This window comes from Hippopotamus amphibius, chromosome 7, assembly GCF_030028045.1.
Source record: "Hippopotamus amphibius kiboko isolate mHipAmp2 chromosome 7, mHipAmp2.hap2, whole genome shotgun sequence".
Lineage (NCBI taxonomy): Eukaryota > Metazoa > Chordata > Mammalia > Artiodactyla > Hippopotamidae > Hippopotamus > Hippopotamus amphibius.
The window spans coordinates 52,338,747-52,357,340 of NC_080192.1; the positions used below are offsets into that span (position 1 = coordinate 52,338,747).

The 18,594-nt window shown below is 40.5% G+C and overlaps 1 protein-coding gene across 6 annotated transcripts in view; it reads right to left on the reverse strand.

The window, feature by feature from the left end:
- Positions 1-3,502: 3,502 nt before the first annotated feature.
- Positions 3,503-18,594, reverse strand: part of SRGAP1 (SLIT-ROBO Rho GTPase activating protein 1) — a 264,983-nt gene continuing 249,891 nt past the window's right edge. For 4 of the 6 annotated variants that reach the window (XM_057741462.1, XM_057741460.1, XM_057741461.1 and 1 more), the window contains 5 exons: positions 17,656-17,735; positions 9,552-9,732; positions 8,378-8,512; positions 7,937-8,276; positions 3,503-3,915 (listed from right to left, as the gene is read on the reverse strand). In XM_057741462.1, coding sequence (XP_057597445.1) covers positions 3,538-3,915; positions 7,937-8,276; positions 8,378-8,512; positions 9,552-9,732; positions 17,656-17,735 — 1,114 coding nt within the window. In that variant the 3' untranslated portion in view covers positions 3,503-3,537. The other 2 variants (XR_009054655.1, XM_057741464.1) reach the window with 2 other exon arrangements.

An 18,594-nucleotide genomic window follows, 5' to 3' on the forward strand; every position in this document is an offset into this window, starting at 1 on the left:
GTCTTCTAAACCCAACAGAACCATATGCTCTTTGGCATTTCAGAGGCTGTAATTACCAATTAACGTTTCTTCAGTTTATAGACCCCAGAGGCTATGCTTCATCCCAAATGCTAAGAAGACCACCATGTCCCCCCCCCCCCTTTTTTCCCCTTAAATTATGAACCCATTTTGGGGATAGCAAAAGTACAAACACAGAAAACTCATACAGTTTGACCCTTGGCGCTCCAACTCCATTGATCACTGTTTACGTTCATTGCAACAGATTAAGGGGGACCCTGCTATACATTATTCTACGGATTGCTCAAGCAGCACCAAAGTCCGATTACATTGTGTGAAAACATGCAAAACTGTTGAATGATGGCATTTACGCCAAACTTGAACATGGAGCTCTACAAGGGCCATTCAACAGGTTGAAATAATTTACAGAACACTCATCAGAAAGCATGTACTAAGAACCGTTCACTCTGTCCTAGCAATTCACTCCAATCATCCTCACCCAAACGGAAAGGCCAATTTGGTAAATCTGCTTCAATGAGTTCTATGGATGGGAAGTGAACATTCAGTTGTATCAGCTGTGAATACATATTTTTGTGTAAGTGGAGTCAGGTAATCTTTGTAGAACCATCATTTACCCATCATCAAAATGACCCGCTTCCCAAACTGCACATGAGGACTGATAAGATCCTTGAAACTGGAGTGTAACGTCTCAGGGACTTACTTTGTTTCTTCTCTCCCCATTCCCGGTGCCTTCCCAACTCCCCACTGTGTGCTACACCTGTGGCTGTAAAGAGGACCACATACAGGTAAACCCTCTCAGCTGCTGAAACTTAAGGAACTTACTGGGTGTTATTTTGGATCCTTTGTGAAGTGGCCACTTTGTCTTATCCTTGGAATCTGAAGACTTGTACTAAACAACGTAAGGATAAGTGAGTCTTTATTGAGTCCTTACTCACTCTTAGGTCACATCCTTCCCTTGAAATTGAAAAAAAAAAAAAAAAAAGCCTCAGGGTGACAATAGAGTTAGAGAGAGAAGACAGAGACAGGTAAAGAAAGGGAGTGATAGGCAGGTATTAGAAGCTGTTTCCTGGAAGAAGGCACAGCCTCTGAGGCTCTGAGGTCTGCAGCAACATGTCCTCTGCCCTCTGAGGCAGCAGAGTCCTGATGTGGTGGGTGGAAAGGCAGTCCTCCTTCCATCACAGGTGTCAACACCAAGAGAGGAGACACTGGGAGGGTTATCAGGGAGAAGTCTGAAGAAATGAGCTTACAGGAGGAAGATCTGAGAAGCTAAAGTTAAAGCTTGTAAAAGAACCCTCCCCAAATCAGTAAGTTCAAAACACCTCTGCCCTTTTGATGCCTCCTGTTAACATCTTACTCTTCCATCAAATAAAGAAGTGGTTTTTAAGAATCCTCTTTAACTTCTAAAGGATTTAAAGTTTCCTCCCCCATTACTTCCACCCTTTTCTCTGTTTCTGTTTCCTCATCTAATGACAGAGAATTAGAGACCAAAGTGGAATCTAGAAAGAACTGGGAGATTATCTTAAAAGTTTCAATTTCCTAGAGATTTGGGAAGATTGTTGAAAAGGGTTTGTGCTACTCAGAACTCAGTCCTGGCTGGGTTTTCATGGTGTCCAAAGGTGCTGAAGGACCACTAAAGCTCAAGGCAAAGGGTGGGGGGGTGCACAAGATGCTGAGCTGAGCCTGTTTTTCAAAATGGGCAAAAAGGATGGCTCTGAAAATGCAGAGGTTTACAATACCTGGAAATACCTGAAGTAATTTTTTTCACTAATCCATTTGTGAAATCAGGATGCAGGCAAGCAACCAGCAGTGTAACTTTGAAAGGTAACAATATCTCTTAAATGTAATCCGTCTTTGCATTAGAACGATTAGACTGGCAAACTGAGGTAGAGATCAAAGCAATGATCTTGATTTTAGTACAGATCCCCATTTTTTCCACATTGATGTGTTCACCAATGAGTTGAGAGATCAAGTCCACACTGTAACTCTTAGGGCATGCATGTGGGTGCCAGTTTGAACCCAACCCTAGAAGAAAATCAGAGTGGTCTAGTGGGCTTAGTTATGGCCATCCATTTTTCTTAAAAAAAAAAAAAAAATCTCTTCATCAGTATGTTAAGCTACAGAGTAGATATGCTCATGGGTTTACAGATGATATAAGCTGCTGTTGGTAGGACAGTGGTGATATGTACCTTAGGAAAAACAACTGAACTCAAGGCAACCTTTTAAAGATGGAGGGTAAAAAGAGCACAAATATGGGCTACAGAAAAATTGTCTATGGGTGAGGATGTCAGAGAAAGAGGGTCCCAATGGAGTTCAGCTGACTGTGTGAGGGATGTAGAGACCACACGGAAAAAAACAAAAAAAACCCCCCACGGTTCCAGGATGCACAGCTGGGAGGAAGTCACGTCGGAACCATGAGGTCATCCTCCCCCCTTGGCCGGTCTGGCTCTTACTGCACTACCGTAGTTCGAAGAGACAAATGGTGAGGGGAGCCGGGCGTGCAGTTTAGGATCATCAGGCCACTGCAGCACGTTTAAAGGAACCTGGGTCATCTAGTCAGGGGACGAGAAGGCTGGCGCACCAAAGACCTGGCCACTGTGTGCTTTCTCCACTGCCACAGAGGAAGACACAGGGGTTTAGGGGAGTTAGAAGTTATTTCCTAGGCAACAGCAGATCTCTGAAGGAGTTTCTGGAGTAGTATAACCAGAAAGTCTTTACAATTAGACTGTTCTGGTCCATGGTGAATGCAGGGGATGGACCTGGAGACTCTCCGGGGCCTGACCAGGCTCAGGTAAAGAGTCACATCAATAGCTCTGGAAGACTGTCTCCCTCTCTTTTTCCAGGTTCAGTTCAAGCAGTAACTGCAGAGGTTCTACCCCCTCCTGCTGAGACTTTACCCTGGTTCCAGGGAAACGACTGTTATGAAAGAGGCAATCATCCTGCTCGTCAGGCAGTGGGCTGCAGCTCCCACTGGGAGGACCCCACTGTGACCACAGCAAGTCTGTAGCAAAAGCCGGCCCCCCCACCCCGCTGCATGGAATCAGAGGTACTCACTACCAGCTACCAAACAACGCCACTGTCACCTTTCAGCCTTACCCCAAGTGCCACAAACCAACACTGGCTACACTCCAAGGCCTGGAATTCAGACTCTCCTGCCTTTGGATCCAGACGTTTCTGACTCACCCGGGCTACACTAAGCCTGAAGCACTGTGCAATGTGCAGGGCAGAGCGGTGTTGCCTTCATTACAAATGGTGCAGCATTGGCTTTTCAAGTAAGTCTACGTGTTTCTATTGTCTTTAAAATGACATAAGATATGTCCAGTTATTAAAAACAAAAGTTACAAAATACAAATGCCCGTGTTAATTTAGCTCGTCTCAGACATTACATTCGAGAACATAGAAAAGCCAAAAGATCTCCAGTTATAAGCACACGACTAAGGAAAGTTAAGGATCGTTGACTTTTGTCACTAATCCGTTTTCTCTTTTTAATCACCTCCCCGTATGACCTCGCTCAGTTGGTTTTTACATTGTGCAAGACTTGTCTGCTGGGCCCTGGGAAGGTGGGGCAGGTCCTACGGTAGGGTTTGTTTTTGGAAGAACAGCAGGTTTTGGCCGAAGGGCTGGGGGCTTCAGCTGCACGCCCATCCTGGGCGCCACCATAGGCTTGAAAGTACTCATTGTGTCACTGGAGGAGCTAGTGCTACGTCGAATCTGAGGCTCCGAGCTCCTGAGGGCAATGTTGTGCAAAGGGCTGAGAGATTCCGAGGACGTGGCGGGGGTGGGAGAGTTTTTCACTTGTTCTAAGGTATCCAGCACCACATCAGGGGCATGCTTCGCTGTACTCTGTCTCTCCAGTTCTCGGAGTTCGTTCAAAGCAGTGTTCATGGTCTCTTCAATATCCTGTTGAAAAATAACCAGAAATGACAGATGGTAACTAGACTTACTGTGGTGATCATTTTGAAATGTATAGAAATATCGGATCACTGTGTCATATAACAGGAATTAGCAGTGTTGTAGGTCAAGTGTACTTCAAATACAAACTCACAGAAAAGGATCAGATTTGTGGCTCCCAGAGGCAGGGCGCTGGAGGGAGGGGCAACTGGATGAAGGTGGTGGAAAGGGACAAACTTCCAGTCATAACGTGAATAAGTACTAGGGACGTAAGGTACAACGTGATGAATATAATTAACACTGCTGTAGGTTACATATGACGGTTGTTACGAGAGTAAAGCCTGAGCTCTCATCACAAGGAAAAACATTTTTTTTCTATTGCTTTAATTTTGTATGAGATGATGGATTTTCATTAAACCCACTGTGGGAATCATTTCATGATGTGTGTAAGTCACATCATTATGTTGTACACCTTAAACTTACACAGTGCTGTATGTCAATGATACCTTGTGAATGAACTAGAAAAAAAATAACCAGAAAGAGAGACAGACTAGGCTGATAATTAATACTAATGTATAGAAACCCATATACTTCACTTCAAAGCAAGCAGACCAGCAAAAGCATGACTGTTTTAACAGCAGTCTGTAGAGTGTGTAAACCGAATGCCATCTCACATGACTACTATGACTCTGAAGGTGCAGGAGGCTCCAATGGCTCCCAGCCACAGAGCAAGCACTGGCCAATCTCAGCCACTTGGCAGTCTTCTGGTGGCTTTGAGCTTACATGCTGACATCTTATACAGAATTCTATTTCAATCTGTGGTAAAAGATGGCTTATATTTAGATATTGCAACAATTTCTTAAGAAATACAAGTGCCTAGGCATGAAAAATCAGGCTTTCATTCATTCACCAATAATTTTTCAGCACTTACTATATACTTGGCTAACTCCTAGCAGTTCTTCAAAATTTATTTTAAGACTTCCCCTGACACTTCTGTCCAGTGGATTCAGTGGAAGTGGTACTGCCCCATAGAGGTTATTTCTGTAATATGGTATGTGTGTGTGTGTGTGTGTATGCATTTTTAAATGTCAAAGTAACCAGGTGGCATTATTGGCATTTGGTGGGCAGGGGCCAGAGATAGTGGATATCTTACAAGTGTCCTGGATAATTTACATGCAATGAATTGTCCCATATCTTGTTCAACTTTTGAATGCCTTCCAGACATTTATGTAGGTGAAAAATTTTTTTTAAATAACCTGAGTCTAGAACCTAACTTTCCTATATATAAACACAAAATATTTTTTTCATGGTGTTAAGTTTTCTAGGAATGAAACTATCATGTAAATTATACTCTGCTTTGATTTTTCCGTAATGAGAACACCATTACGGAAATTGAGTTCAGACTAAGTAACTTCATACGCTTGCATCAGTGTACATTTTTAATTGTATTTATGGTACGTCTACATGTAGGTAAAAGCATCTCACTACTTCATTTGTCTTCTAGTGTAGTTAAGCATTAACTGACATATATTTCCTTTATTTCCATTTATTTTTTTCTTTACATTGTATTTAGTGCTTTATATGTTTTAAAAAATTCAGTACATCAATTTTTCAGATAATAAAGGGGGAATTACAGAATATTTCTTTTAAAAAGGTGATGTGTGCACCATTGACAGATGAATGGGTAAGTGACACGTGCTGCATACGTGCAGTACATTACTACCAGGCCTTGGAAAGGAAGGAATCCTGCCACACGCTGCAACATGGGTCCATCTTAAAGGCATTATGTTAAGTGACATAAGCCAGTCCCCAAAAGACAAATACTGCATGATGCCACTTATATGAGGTAGTCACACTCACAGAAGCAAAAAGTGGTGGCCAGCGCCTGGAGGGAAGGGGAAAAAAGGAGTTGTCCTTAGAAGGGCACAGAGTTTCAGTTTTGCAGGATGAAAAAGTTCTGGAGATGTGCCACACAGCAATGTGAATACACTTTACTGACCTGTACACTTAGAAATGGTTAAGAGGGTCAGTTTTACATCATGTGTTTTACTGTCCCCCCACCTCCGCCCCCCACCAAACACACACACGGTGGAGTACTGTGTGAGGCAGGGTGGGTGAAGAACCACTACGCTGGTCTGACTGAAAGGCCTTTTCTCTACCTTCCCGGATCTTCTTTCACTCACCGGAGCATCAGCCTGTGGCCCTCACAGCGGCAAGTGATTTCCACATCCACTTCCCCCACTGAATTGTACCCACCTTCGTGCAGTGGCTGACACTGACTTAACTGTGTGTCCACAAGGCCTCGTATGGGAGTGGCCACACAGTACGTGCTCAGTAAGACTTGCTAAATGAATAAACGAAGATCCAGTGATCACATATGGATTTGTAATTTTTTAAAAAAGCTCTATCAGGGATTCCACTGACTTGTTTACTAAAAGAATTTGCGTGTTTTTGGTATGAACACCATGATGGCAGGCTTACTTGTCCTCTTGGGAAAATCTGAAGATGAGAGATGGAAAGATAAATAAAGGACACAGCTGGAAGCCATTGTGTGAGGATGACATCACTTTTCAAATGATTATTTTCATATGTGATTTCCATTTGATGCTAAATATATGGATTTGTTTTTTACAACAAGTATTTGTCCCATAGAGAATGTGCAGAGCCTGGTTTATCTGTCGGATTTTTGTTTTCATGATTTACAAGTAAAAGATTTTGGTTCTAGAAGCCAAAGGGTTAAAACAGACCTTATTATACCTTCCCACCACTAAGCCCCTAATTCCTTGTCTCTCTCATCTAATCACTGTCTCACCTGCTTATATTACAAGCAACGATGCTATGGCTTCTAGTCAAATATCACTGGTTCTAAACAGGCCTCAAAGGACTCCACGTTGCACTTCAAATAAAAAAAACCCCCAAAGGTCAGAAGTCTTTTTGATTTTTGCTCAAAAATCGTTGTGCACTTAAAATTGGTTTCCTTTTGTAAAAACACATTCAACTCTTCACACAATCTAATTTATTACCCCAAATTCTTTTTAGTTAGGACAATGAAAATAGCTTGGAAATTTGTCATATCAAATGCAGGTTTCCTTGAGCACTTTTTATTGAAAATAATCCATCTTTAATACTTCCCCATGTTTGTTTCATTAATTTCTCACTTTCTTTTTTGATCTATTTCATTTTTAAGCTTCAGTGATAGCTAGAAGACACTTTAGACTACTCAAATGGTGAATCTATTCATCTCCTTTTTCACTGGCCATACACATATTTTCTTTTTTCTTTTTTTCCAGTGAAGTATACTTGATTTACAATATTGTATTAGTTTTAGGTGTACAGAATAGAGATTCAGTTTTTTTTTCTGTCAAACATATATTTTCTGATGGCCTGTGCTGTAAAAAGACCCAAAGGAAAAAAAATGGTAGAACGATGGAAAATCCATTAATATTGTTTTACTTTTACTTTGTCAATTCTAATCATTAGAAAAAACTACAAGGCCCTTCTCACCAGTCACTGCTGGGAAGTAAAAACACACAGGCATTCAAGAGTGACACAGGAGCCAGACTTGCTGTTCTTCAAACAGCCAACCATTATTTCTCACTTCATTTATTGGCGAATCTCATTTCCTAAGTTGAAAGTGTCACCTTCATCATACACTAAAAATGTTCTGTTTCAGGGCTCTCCATTCTGCTCCATTGATTTGTCTGTTTTACTAGCTCCAGCATGCATTTAGGATCTGGTAGGGTTAGTCCTTCTTCCTTTTTCCTTTTTAGAATTCTCCTGGCCATTCAGCAATGATGGGTTTGACTACCTTGGCTCTTAAGTTTCTGCCATGTCTTTGTTTAAATCACTACGAACCTAATACACTTGGGCCCTTCCAGTAACAAATGGTCTTAAATTAAAGAATGGGCTAATTTCTTTTCTGTTTTTTCAGTTAATTCTATACAAAAGACATGGCTCCAGAAAGTAACTCCTGTACACCTCCATCACATACCAGTACTTGGCATGCAACATTCTATTCAAAGCAGCCTACCTGAGCGATTGTCTCTGGGTCTAGCGGCTTGTGGTCGTTGAAGCCTGTGTATTGCCCTGATGATGTGGACCTTCTAATAGGAGGGCTGTCAATCTTCTTGAGGGAGTCGTGGCGGCTGATGTTGGTCAGACTGCCGTGTCCCGGCCGACGCCTCCTCTCAGGACTGTCATTGTTGAGCCCACGGTTCTGCAGCAGGCCCCGGGGGTGACTGCCCAGGCTTGGGGACCCCAGGTCTATTGAGGAGTTGGAAAGACCATGTGGGGGATGGAGGGGGCAATGGCCATCACTGGTCCTGCCAGGACGCCTTACTGGAGGGGGTGGCTCTCCTCTTTTCCTTTGCCTAGACGGAGGCAGAGAAGAGGAGAGGTTATGACACAGGGTAATCCTGCAAGGCTGTGGATGCCATGGCTGCTCAGAGCCCCTGGTGACCACCCCACCTACCTGGCTAAATAGCCATCAGGATGACGGTCTGTTGGGGAGTTCATGTCCTTGGATGAAGACTTGTCTTCAGTCACTGGCCCACTGCTGGCTTCGCTGTCAGCTTTTTGGCTCAGAGTGTCTGAAAATGTATCATCCCTGAAACAATGAGAATCAAGAGTGAGGGTCTTTTGCTAGATGAATGGGGACAAAAAAATAAGTGATGGCATTTATGTAAGTCTTTCTCTTACTAATATAACTTTTCACTATAAAATAATATCATTTCATTGCAGGTAACTTGGAAAATTCAGATAACAATCTCCCATAATATAACATCCAGAGACAACTGCTGTTTGAATTCTAGAAACTATCCTTCTATGCTTTTCTTCTCTGCCTGGGATGCATACCTACAAGGATGTCCACATGTATGTATAGTATTTATACTATAGATATTTATATGTTTATGTACTTTAGATATATATGACTGTACTTCTACACACACACACACACACACATGATATTCCTTGAATTCTGAGAGACATTTTAACATTTTCAAAATTAGGTTGAATCAATCACTGTATATATTTTATGTGGTATTTTTCTCTTTTCCTTGAAAAGCTGTTCATTAATTGGTGCTGCATTGTGAAATACTATAGTCACAAAATTAAGATTATACTTTACATGTTATTTTGTAACTCGTTTCTTTCACTTAATATCATGACCAAATGGGAAGACATCTTTTTAAATATTTTTGAAAGTAGAGCTTTCTCATCAGCAAAATTAAAAAAAGAAGCCTGGAGATGATTCTCTTCAGTACCCTCTCTCGGGAACTGGGAATTGAAACAGTAGACAGACACCAAGAGAAGAGCCACCACTGTTTTTGGAATTAGCAGTGCCACTTCAGCTCCTAAAGCCATTCTCTGCACAGGGTATTTTTCTAAGAACCTGAAAGCTTCAGAAGGCATCTCTCACTAGTCCCTGCTCCAGACCTGCTGGGAGAGTTTGGGAAATGAAAAGCTGTTGGCCCCGAAGTACTGTTAGCAAAGACCCATTAGCAAGGTGAAGAACTGTGCCCAGCTCAGAAGTTCTTGCTCTGTAATCCCTTCTGCTCTTTTCTCACGAGACCAAAGTCAATTTAAGAACGACAGCTGGAGTCTTCCCTTGGGAGCATCAGGTGATGGAAGCCGGGACTACTCACATATCCTGCACCACTATGTACTGGTGGGGCACAAGCCCATCGATCCCATTGTGTCTTCCTTCCCACCAGTCCTCAGACGCACGGTGATACAGCAGCAGGGAAGCACCCTTCTTGAAGGACAATTCTCTGGCAGATCGTCCAACATAGTCAAACTTGGCTATTGCTTCTATTGGCTCGCATTCTACAAGGAACACATCAGAAGATGGTGAGGGGCAGGGCTGTCAGGAAGGCATGATACACTAACTGAAAGGTCTATACGAGGCTTTAGAAATAGAGTCATTTTAATATCCAGACTGAACAAGATAATAAATAAATCAAGACAATGAGAAAATGATGCCGTTAAAAGAGATACAGAAAAACATTCTCTTGCTGTTATCAGTTTTTCAGGCAAAGAAAAACTGAACATTAGATCTTAATTTCCACAGCCTCTTACTAGAGATATCATGACAGTCTAATAAAAAAATATTTAAAACTTTGCAATATAGTATATAAAATCTCTCCTTGGGTTGTAATATCCTCTGCAATAGCTCCCATATCATTTTGACATTGATGGAGTCCCTTGGCAAGATGTTAATACCTTTTATAACATGGAAGAATCACTATCCCAGAACACTAAGACATTTATGATTTGCTTATTTAAAAAAAATCAAGTTTACAGAAATCACCACATTAAATACTATTTGAATACATTTAATTTCCTTATGTATTTTTTTGGCACTGTCAAATCTTGAAACTACCACCAACAGGAAAGACAACTTTATTTTTTCTAGTATCAGAAACAAATTCTGGATATTACCTGTGAAACAAGCATACCGACTCAAAAGACCGGATTCAAAAATCATATCTTCTAGAGTTCAAAAGATATTCAAGGGAATAATGGTGAGTGAAAAAAGCCAACTTCAAAAAGTTACACAGTGCATGATTCCATTTATATGGCATGCTTGAAATGACATAATAATTGAGATGGAGACTAGATTAGTGGTTGCCAGAGGTTGGGGTGGGGGGAGGCGATGGAAGGAAATGGCTATGGCTATAAAAGGCTATCACGAAGGATCCTTGTGATGGAACAGTTCTTGCTCTTGACTGTGCTTGTGGTCACATAAATGTACACATGTGATAAAACTGTATAGAATTAAGTAAACACACACAAATGAGTGCATGTAAAACGGGTGAAATGTGAAAATGGTGGATGGAGTGTATCAATGTCGGTTTCCTGGTTGTGATATTATACTATAGTTATGTAAGATGTTACCACGGGGGGAAACTGGGAGAAGGGTGTATGGCATCTCTCTAGCATTTCTTACAACAGTATGGGAATATACAATGATCTCAAAATAAGAAGTGAAAAAAGATATCAAACTCTGGGCCTGGAATTGGAATTTCAGCTCTATTCCAATTCTGACCACAAATTTTGAAGGCAAATAAGAGGACAAATTACTCAAAATGACTACAATAGTTGCTTTTTGTGATCCAGCTTATTGCAAAAAGCCCTGAATCGGGGGCTTTATGATCTTTCCTAAGATCTTTATGATCTTCTCCCACCATCACCCCATCATCATCTCTGCTACCAATAATAGGTGAGTAAACTGCTAATTAATAAGAAACAGACCTAAAAAGGGTCAGTACAAGCAGCACCTGCTTAGAGAAATCTGTCTGTGCAGTGAGCAATACCTCATCTGCCAAAAACTGAGCACGTATTACTTTCCAAATACTCTAGAATATATGCACACACAATGGATTAAAACCTGCCTGTCAAATATTTTTAAAGGAAATTATCTGCTATTTCCCTTGGTAACAAACCTTTCCATTTAAAAGAGTTTATTTCTTCCCAAAGATTATTGCAATATCTTCAATATCTGTTGTACTTATGTGAAATAACTGCACAAGAAATCCTTGGATAGCCAGCTAAGCTTCTTTCTCACTTGATAAATTCAAACATCCTCTGAGATGGCAAGAGCATGAAAATCAACAAACATATTGAAAAAGCTTAGGGTTTACGTTATATGAAGGGTCTGGGTGAATTTCAGCTATATACTTAAAATAAAGACAAAAAAAATGCCCCATCTTTTTTCCAGTCGATAATGTTTAAAGTGAATACTACTTCTATGGTAGAACCACAATGCTATACTCTGCACATTGTACACTTCTCAGCAAAGTAGGTATAAAAATAATCGTAAAACAATACTTTAAGTCCTTTAATAACTGACGATAACTTTTAGATCATATGTTAACACTCTGGCATTCCACCCTAAAATTATGTTTTAATGAAACAATATAAACAGCAGCTTTATTAAATATCCACAAGTCTGTTCATAGAGGAGAAAAAAGAACTTTTTATTCAAGGAAACTAACTTTATAGTTTGTTCTAAACTTGCATGTAAAGAATAAACCCTGGACTTCCCTGGTGGCGCAGTGGTTAAGAATCCGCCTGCCAATGCAGGGGACACAGTTCGATCAGTGGTCCAGGAAGATCCCACATGTGGAGGAGCAACTAAGCCCATGAGCCACAACTACCGAGCCTGTGCTCTAGAGCCCGTGAGCCACAACTCCTGCGTGCCACAACTACTGAAGCCTGTGTGCCTAGAGCCTGTGCTCCACAAGAGAAGTCACTGCAATGAGAAGCCTGCAGACTGCAATGAAGAGTAGCCCCCGCTCATCACAACTAGAGAAAGCCCATGCGCAGCAATGAACAACCAATAAATAAACAATAAACAAACGAACATAAAAAATGTGGAAAACTTAAAAAAAAAAAAAGAATAAATCCTGCTTGGACTGAGATGACAAATACCAAATCCCCCCCCCCCCCCCCCCGCGGTTTTCCCTGAGGGACAGAAATAAACAAGCCTGTGGTGTAGGGGATGCAAACATATCCACGGAGGAAGGAAGTCACGCCAACTGATTCAAAAGAGCTTCATGATCTGTAGTTTGCAAATTCTTATGTGACACACCCATATGTTTAAATGTTTTACTGAAAAAAATTGGAAAGACAGCATAACATAGTGTACAACCTATGCACCTGCCAAAGGGAAAAGAAGAGAGAACTATTATTATTTTTTAATGCCATTTAATCATACACTGTCAATGCTGGTCAAGGGTGATTTAAGACTATTTAATAGATACATACATATTTTATTATAATTTCATCAGCATGCCCGCTATGCTCATTATCTCTCCTTTTTGTTATTTGAAACAACTAGCAACAAGATTATCAGACTCTGCTTAGTTAATTCCACTGTAAAGACGTTATGCGAGAATGACCAGATGAATCAGAAGTATACTTTATTGGTAATCCTACTACATCAACCAGTAATTCTGAGCAATTTCATTATTTTGACTCTTTCTACTCCCATGAGAGAAATTTCACAGTCAAGTGTCAATCAATAAGCTATTTACACACATCTGAGTCTCATCACTGCAGAGCAAATCGATCTCAGGGCGTGGCGACGCACCTACCGGTTTCATATAGGGTCACACAGTCCTTTAAGGTCCTGCAGAGACTGTGTAGAATGCGACTGCTACTCATAACAGCACTGATAAGGGTGAACATGATAACTGCATGTTCCTACATGGCTATAATTTTGTGCCCAGGGAAAGAAAATTCAACAGGGCTGATTTTCTGACTGCCTGGTGCTATCAAGTCTTCTATTTGCATTTCTTGTAACTTTATACAAAGTGCTAGTACATCACACTACCCCCTGGGACCTTGCTGTCTCTGACACCTTCTCTCCTAGATCTGTTACCCACTGCTCTCGCAGATGATGATTTTGTTCTGTGACAGCCTCTCTTTTGGAAACAAAAGCTGCTCTCTCTAGTGATACCATGACAGAGTAAAGAAAATACAATACCTGGGTGATCAAAAGGATAATCAATACTCTAGTTTAGTTACAGGACTTCAGAGTCTGGCTGCAGGCAAGGGTACCTGCCCTTTGTAAGCAATGCTATTTTTTCCAGCAAAATCAGGTGAACACAATCAAAATATTATCTCAAACAGAGCCCTCAGCAAAGCTCCTCTTTTGTAGCCAAGAGGTAAGAACAACTGACAGATGTGCAGTGGTGAGACTGACGTTTGGGAAGAGAGATGGCTGGGGCTTTGTCTTGGGTTTTTCCTGCCACTGGGGCAAGCAAGGAAATACTCAGAGAAGACATTAGTGAAAAAGGAATGAATCACAGAGAAACAAAGACACTCAAGACAAAAGAATGGAGAGTGGCAGAGGGGGGGCTCAGACTTTCAAAAGCAATACCACAGAAGTATCACTAGAAGCTCTCACTTTATAGAATTTCTTCTAAGTTCTAAAAATGTCAATTTATCTTACTTTTAAAAACACAACACACTGGTCCAGGAAGATCCCACATGCCTTGGAGCAACTAAGCCCATGCGCCACAACTACTGAGCCCACGTGCTACAACTACTGAAGCCTGCGAGCCTAGAGCCCATGCTCCGCAACAAGAGAAGCCACTATACTGAGAAGCCCGAGCACTGCAACAAAGAGTAGCCCCTGCTCACCGCAACTAGAGAAAGCCCATGCACAGCAACTAAGACCCAATGCAGCCATAAATAAATAAATAAATAGATTAAAAAAAAACATCATTTCTCCCACTTCCTCTGTCACATTTCAAGCCTCATCTGTACCTTCGTGCAAACCGAATTTCTCACTCATTTTCAGTCTCCACTACCCAAACCACACCCAGTGTTTACTGTAAGCTCTAGTCCCACCACCCACGCCATTCATTCTTCCTCAACAATTCCCTGAACATGATTTGCTGCCTGTTGGTATTGCTTTCAGAACATTTTAATACCTCCCAAATAAACTGTATAATTTAGATCTTAATTAAAAACACACACACACAACGAAACTATATATATATTAAAAGTGGAGGGTGGACATAGACAGCCTGATAACCCTCCTGCTGAAATCAACTAAAAATGCTGGATTAAAAAAAAAATCTTTGTAATTGCATTATGACTGTGAGGAATACTAAAGACCAAAAACCTGATGAATGTGGGAACCCACCGAGGTAAACAGGACACTAGAATATGTAAGTCAGAGTTCGCCTCGAGGGCATTTTTCCCTGCCTGGCTAACTTAAGCTTTATTTTGCTCAAAAGACTAGGTCCAGGGGCTGCCCCGTGTGGAGAATTCAAGCCCCACCAAAGGATCAAACTCTCTGTGTCACAGTGGACTTTTAGTTCTCAAGTCTTCCTCCCTTCTTGCTCTCCATACTTTTCCACAGATGTAACCACTCCAACCTTAGACTTAAGGAAATCTATCTCAAGCCTTGGAAAAAAAATCACCTCAGAGAATCCCAACCACATTCCAGTCCTCAGGCAGGTTTGCAGTTTAAGTTCACACTACCTGGGTGGCCTGAAAAACCTCAAACTAAAAATCTAATGTGGTCTCAAGTTGGCTATGCCCCAGGCAGAAGGAAATGAAAACCCTCTCTAGAGGGACATACCTTCAAGTCAACATAAAGGAATTCCATGAAATTCTAAGAAATATGTATAAAATTTATAAAACACACTGGAAATAAGACTCAATAAGCAAAAGCCAACAAAAACAAATCCAGGAAGACGTCAGCTATCAGAATGATTAGACACATAATTTAAAACAATGGAAAGGATTAATGCTATAAATAAAGAACAAATGATCAAGCAGATATGAAAATAAACTTAGAACGTGCAGAAAAAAATTAAAAATAAAAACCCAATGAATGGGTTTAAAGCAGATTAATCACAGCTAAAGAGAGAATAAAAGGATTATTCATACAGCTAAAGAGGTACTAAGAAAAAAACTGACAGCCTTATATATTCATATTAAAAAGTGTCAAAAAGTAGTGTTAAACATTAAACTTAAGAAGTTAGAGAAAAAAATGATCACTACAGAGAAAAGTATAAGAGTTTATTGGGAGACACTAAGTAACTAAAAATATGTCTGTGGGTTGGAAGACTGAATATTATAAAAAGTCAGTTCTTTCCATATCAATATATATAGAATCAGCGCAATTGCAGTCCAAACGTCAATGCGTATTTAGGTTTTCTTCTTGTTTGTTTGTTTCAAGAACTTGAAAAACTGAGTTTAAAATTTAGGTGAAATTGCAAAAGGCAAAGAACTGTTAAGAGGAACAATGTCAGGGGTCTTGATTTGCCAAATATTAAGATTTATTAAAAGGTATCAAAATTAAGACAGGAGTATAGGGATAGACAAGTAGACTGTGGAAAAGAACAGAGCCCAGAAATGGACTGATGCAGAGATGTCACTTGATTTATGGTAAAGGTGTGGAGCAGTAGAGAAAAGACAATTAAGGCTGAGACAACGGGGACAACTGTGCATCCATGTGGAGAAAAAAGGAACGAATTCCTATCTCACACCATACCTCCAAATAAAGTCCTGGTAGAATTAAGACCTATGTGTGAAAAACAAAACCTGGAAGGATTTAGAAGAGAATATGGAAGAAGTTCTTTATTAACCTCAGGGCACAGAAGGATTTCTTAAAGGTGACGGAGAAACAACCATGAAGGAAAAGACTGGTAAATTCAACTCCTTTAAAGTTAAGATCCCCTGTTTAGCAAAAGACACAATAAGCCACAAGAGACAAGCTACAGAGCAGAAGATACTTGCAAACCATATACCCAATAAAAGACCTGATCCAGACTCATGAAGAGCTCTTATAAATACGAAAAAACCAAAGCTAAACCAAACTAAGGGAAACAAACAAACAAAAAAAAGCCCAGAGAAACTAATAGTGGGCAAATAGGCCCTAAATGGGCAAAAGATAGTAATTTCACAAAGGAAGAAAGGAAAACATACAAAAATGAGTATATGTGTATTAACCATGTTTTTTATTTTCTGTCGTGTGACCCCTGGGCCCCTGCTGCCCCTGGAGGGACTGTCCCTCCCAGGGTTAGCCAGTTCCTAGGGGTGGAAAACAACTCACCTGGAAGGTGCTTTTCAAATACAAACCAACCAATCCCCACCTATCTCCTCGCTGGGGCTCTCACACTTTGGGCCACACTTGGGTCCCTGCCCCAAGCACTTCAGGGCCAGGTACCAGCCAAACAGAGATAGCCCCACAGCCCACTGAAATTATTCAGACTAGGCAATCCAACCCTACTTACCCCGCCTCTCCTGTTCCTTCCTGTGGAAACCACAATAAAAGCTCCCGCCCAGCTGCCCTCTTTCCCTCTGCCTCCTGACCAACCCTGGTGCTTTCCCTGGCCCCCTGAGGTGTGACATGCCCCCTCCTCTTAGGAACCGTGAGTACCAAATTATCTTTTCAATGGCGATCGCCTCCCGATCGGCTGGCCTAACCATACCTCAAATTGTCTATTAACTCACTACATTTTAAAACAATATCTTCATCAGGAATCAGAGAAATGCAAATTAAAATCACGAGATGCCATTACACATTGACGATATTGGCAGAGATTACAATATTTTATAAAATCAAGTGCTGATGATGACGTACAACTGAAAGGCTGAGACACTGCTGCTGGGGGTGGATATCATTACAACCATTTTCAAAAATAGTTTGGCAGTATGTGGTAAAGTTGAAGACATGCTTACTCCTAGGTGTGTATATCCCAGAGAAACTATATTTGCAGTGGGATACAGGTTCAAAATATTCATAGCTGCACTATTTTCAATGGCAAAAAAATAGGAAACACCTCACATATTCATCAATAATAAAATAAATACAATGGAATATTGGTAAATAAATGACTATAACTGCATGCAACAATGGGTGACTTTCAGGAATGTAATACTAAGTAGAAAAAAAGTCATGAAAAATATATACATTATGATTCCATTTATGGAAAGTTTAAGAAAAGTGAAAATGAAACACTAAACCATTTAAGAGCAGAAACATATAGTGGGTACTTGTGAGAGGTAAAGACGGCAATGGGTTCAGGACAGTGCAGAAGGTAATGATACCTTTTTCTTAAACTTGGTGGTGGTTCTACAAGAGTTCATTGTAATATTATTCTTCATACTTTTTACACATATTTAGTAAGTATTCTTTTGTATCTACCAAATTCTTAATATAAGCAATTCTTAAAAAATGGACATAAAGACTAGTTTTATAATAGCATGGGCACCAGCACATACCGTCCTCACTGGTGTGGGGCTCTGTACCAGCGTCCTGATCCACTTCCTCCAACGTCCCGTGCTCGCTGTACGGGCTGTCGCTGAGGAGCGGAAACAGAAATTCATGTGAAGCCAAAAAGCAAAGAATTTCAAAAATGAACAGTTGCTACTGTAAGGAAAAATACAAGGCTTTGGAATGGCAAAGGAATTACTGGATAGCCTTTCAATGGAATGCTGGAGCCTCTAGCATTCTTTCTTTCTATGGGAGTGTATATCCCTTCACCTTTGACACATTACAATTCTGTAAAGACAAAATTAACTTGTAGGAAACTGATAGTATTACAAATAATTCTCATCCATAAAAATGAAAATTTGTTGAATTCTAGTGGCATGTGATTATTGCCCCATGGATACACCAGGTTTTGCAAATTCATTTCAACATTGCCTACTGCATAAAAATGGAGCTCTTCAGTTTCTGCTTTGAATTGATTGTAGTATCTTTTTCATCCTTTCTTGACACAAGTTCATTTTTACATCTGAGTGACAGTCAGATTTTATCCTTTAACGCTACCACTATCTCTTCTCAAATGTGTCCTGATAAATAGAATGCATTGGTTACAAATAAAAACTTGACATTACTGTAAAAGCCCATTTATATTGCTGGCACTGGGGGACAAGCATGACTCCTATATTATTGGCTTTCTGTGTAAGATGAGTGATACCCATAGAAAACACAATATATGGGAGAAGGACATAATCAAGCACATGTTACTTTATTATGGGGCTTTTACCCTGTTTGTAAAAATGGAGCAGCCAAAAAAGTTCTAGAATACAACATATCAAATAATATCGACCAGACATCCACATACTTGCTCTCTGACAAAATGAACAAGACAGCAGAACTTACTGATACAGCCCTGGAAATACTAAACATGACTGACACTGGCCTTGAAACAGACA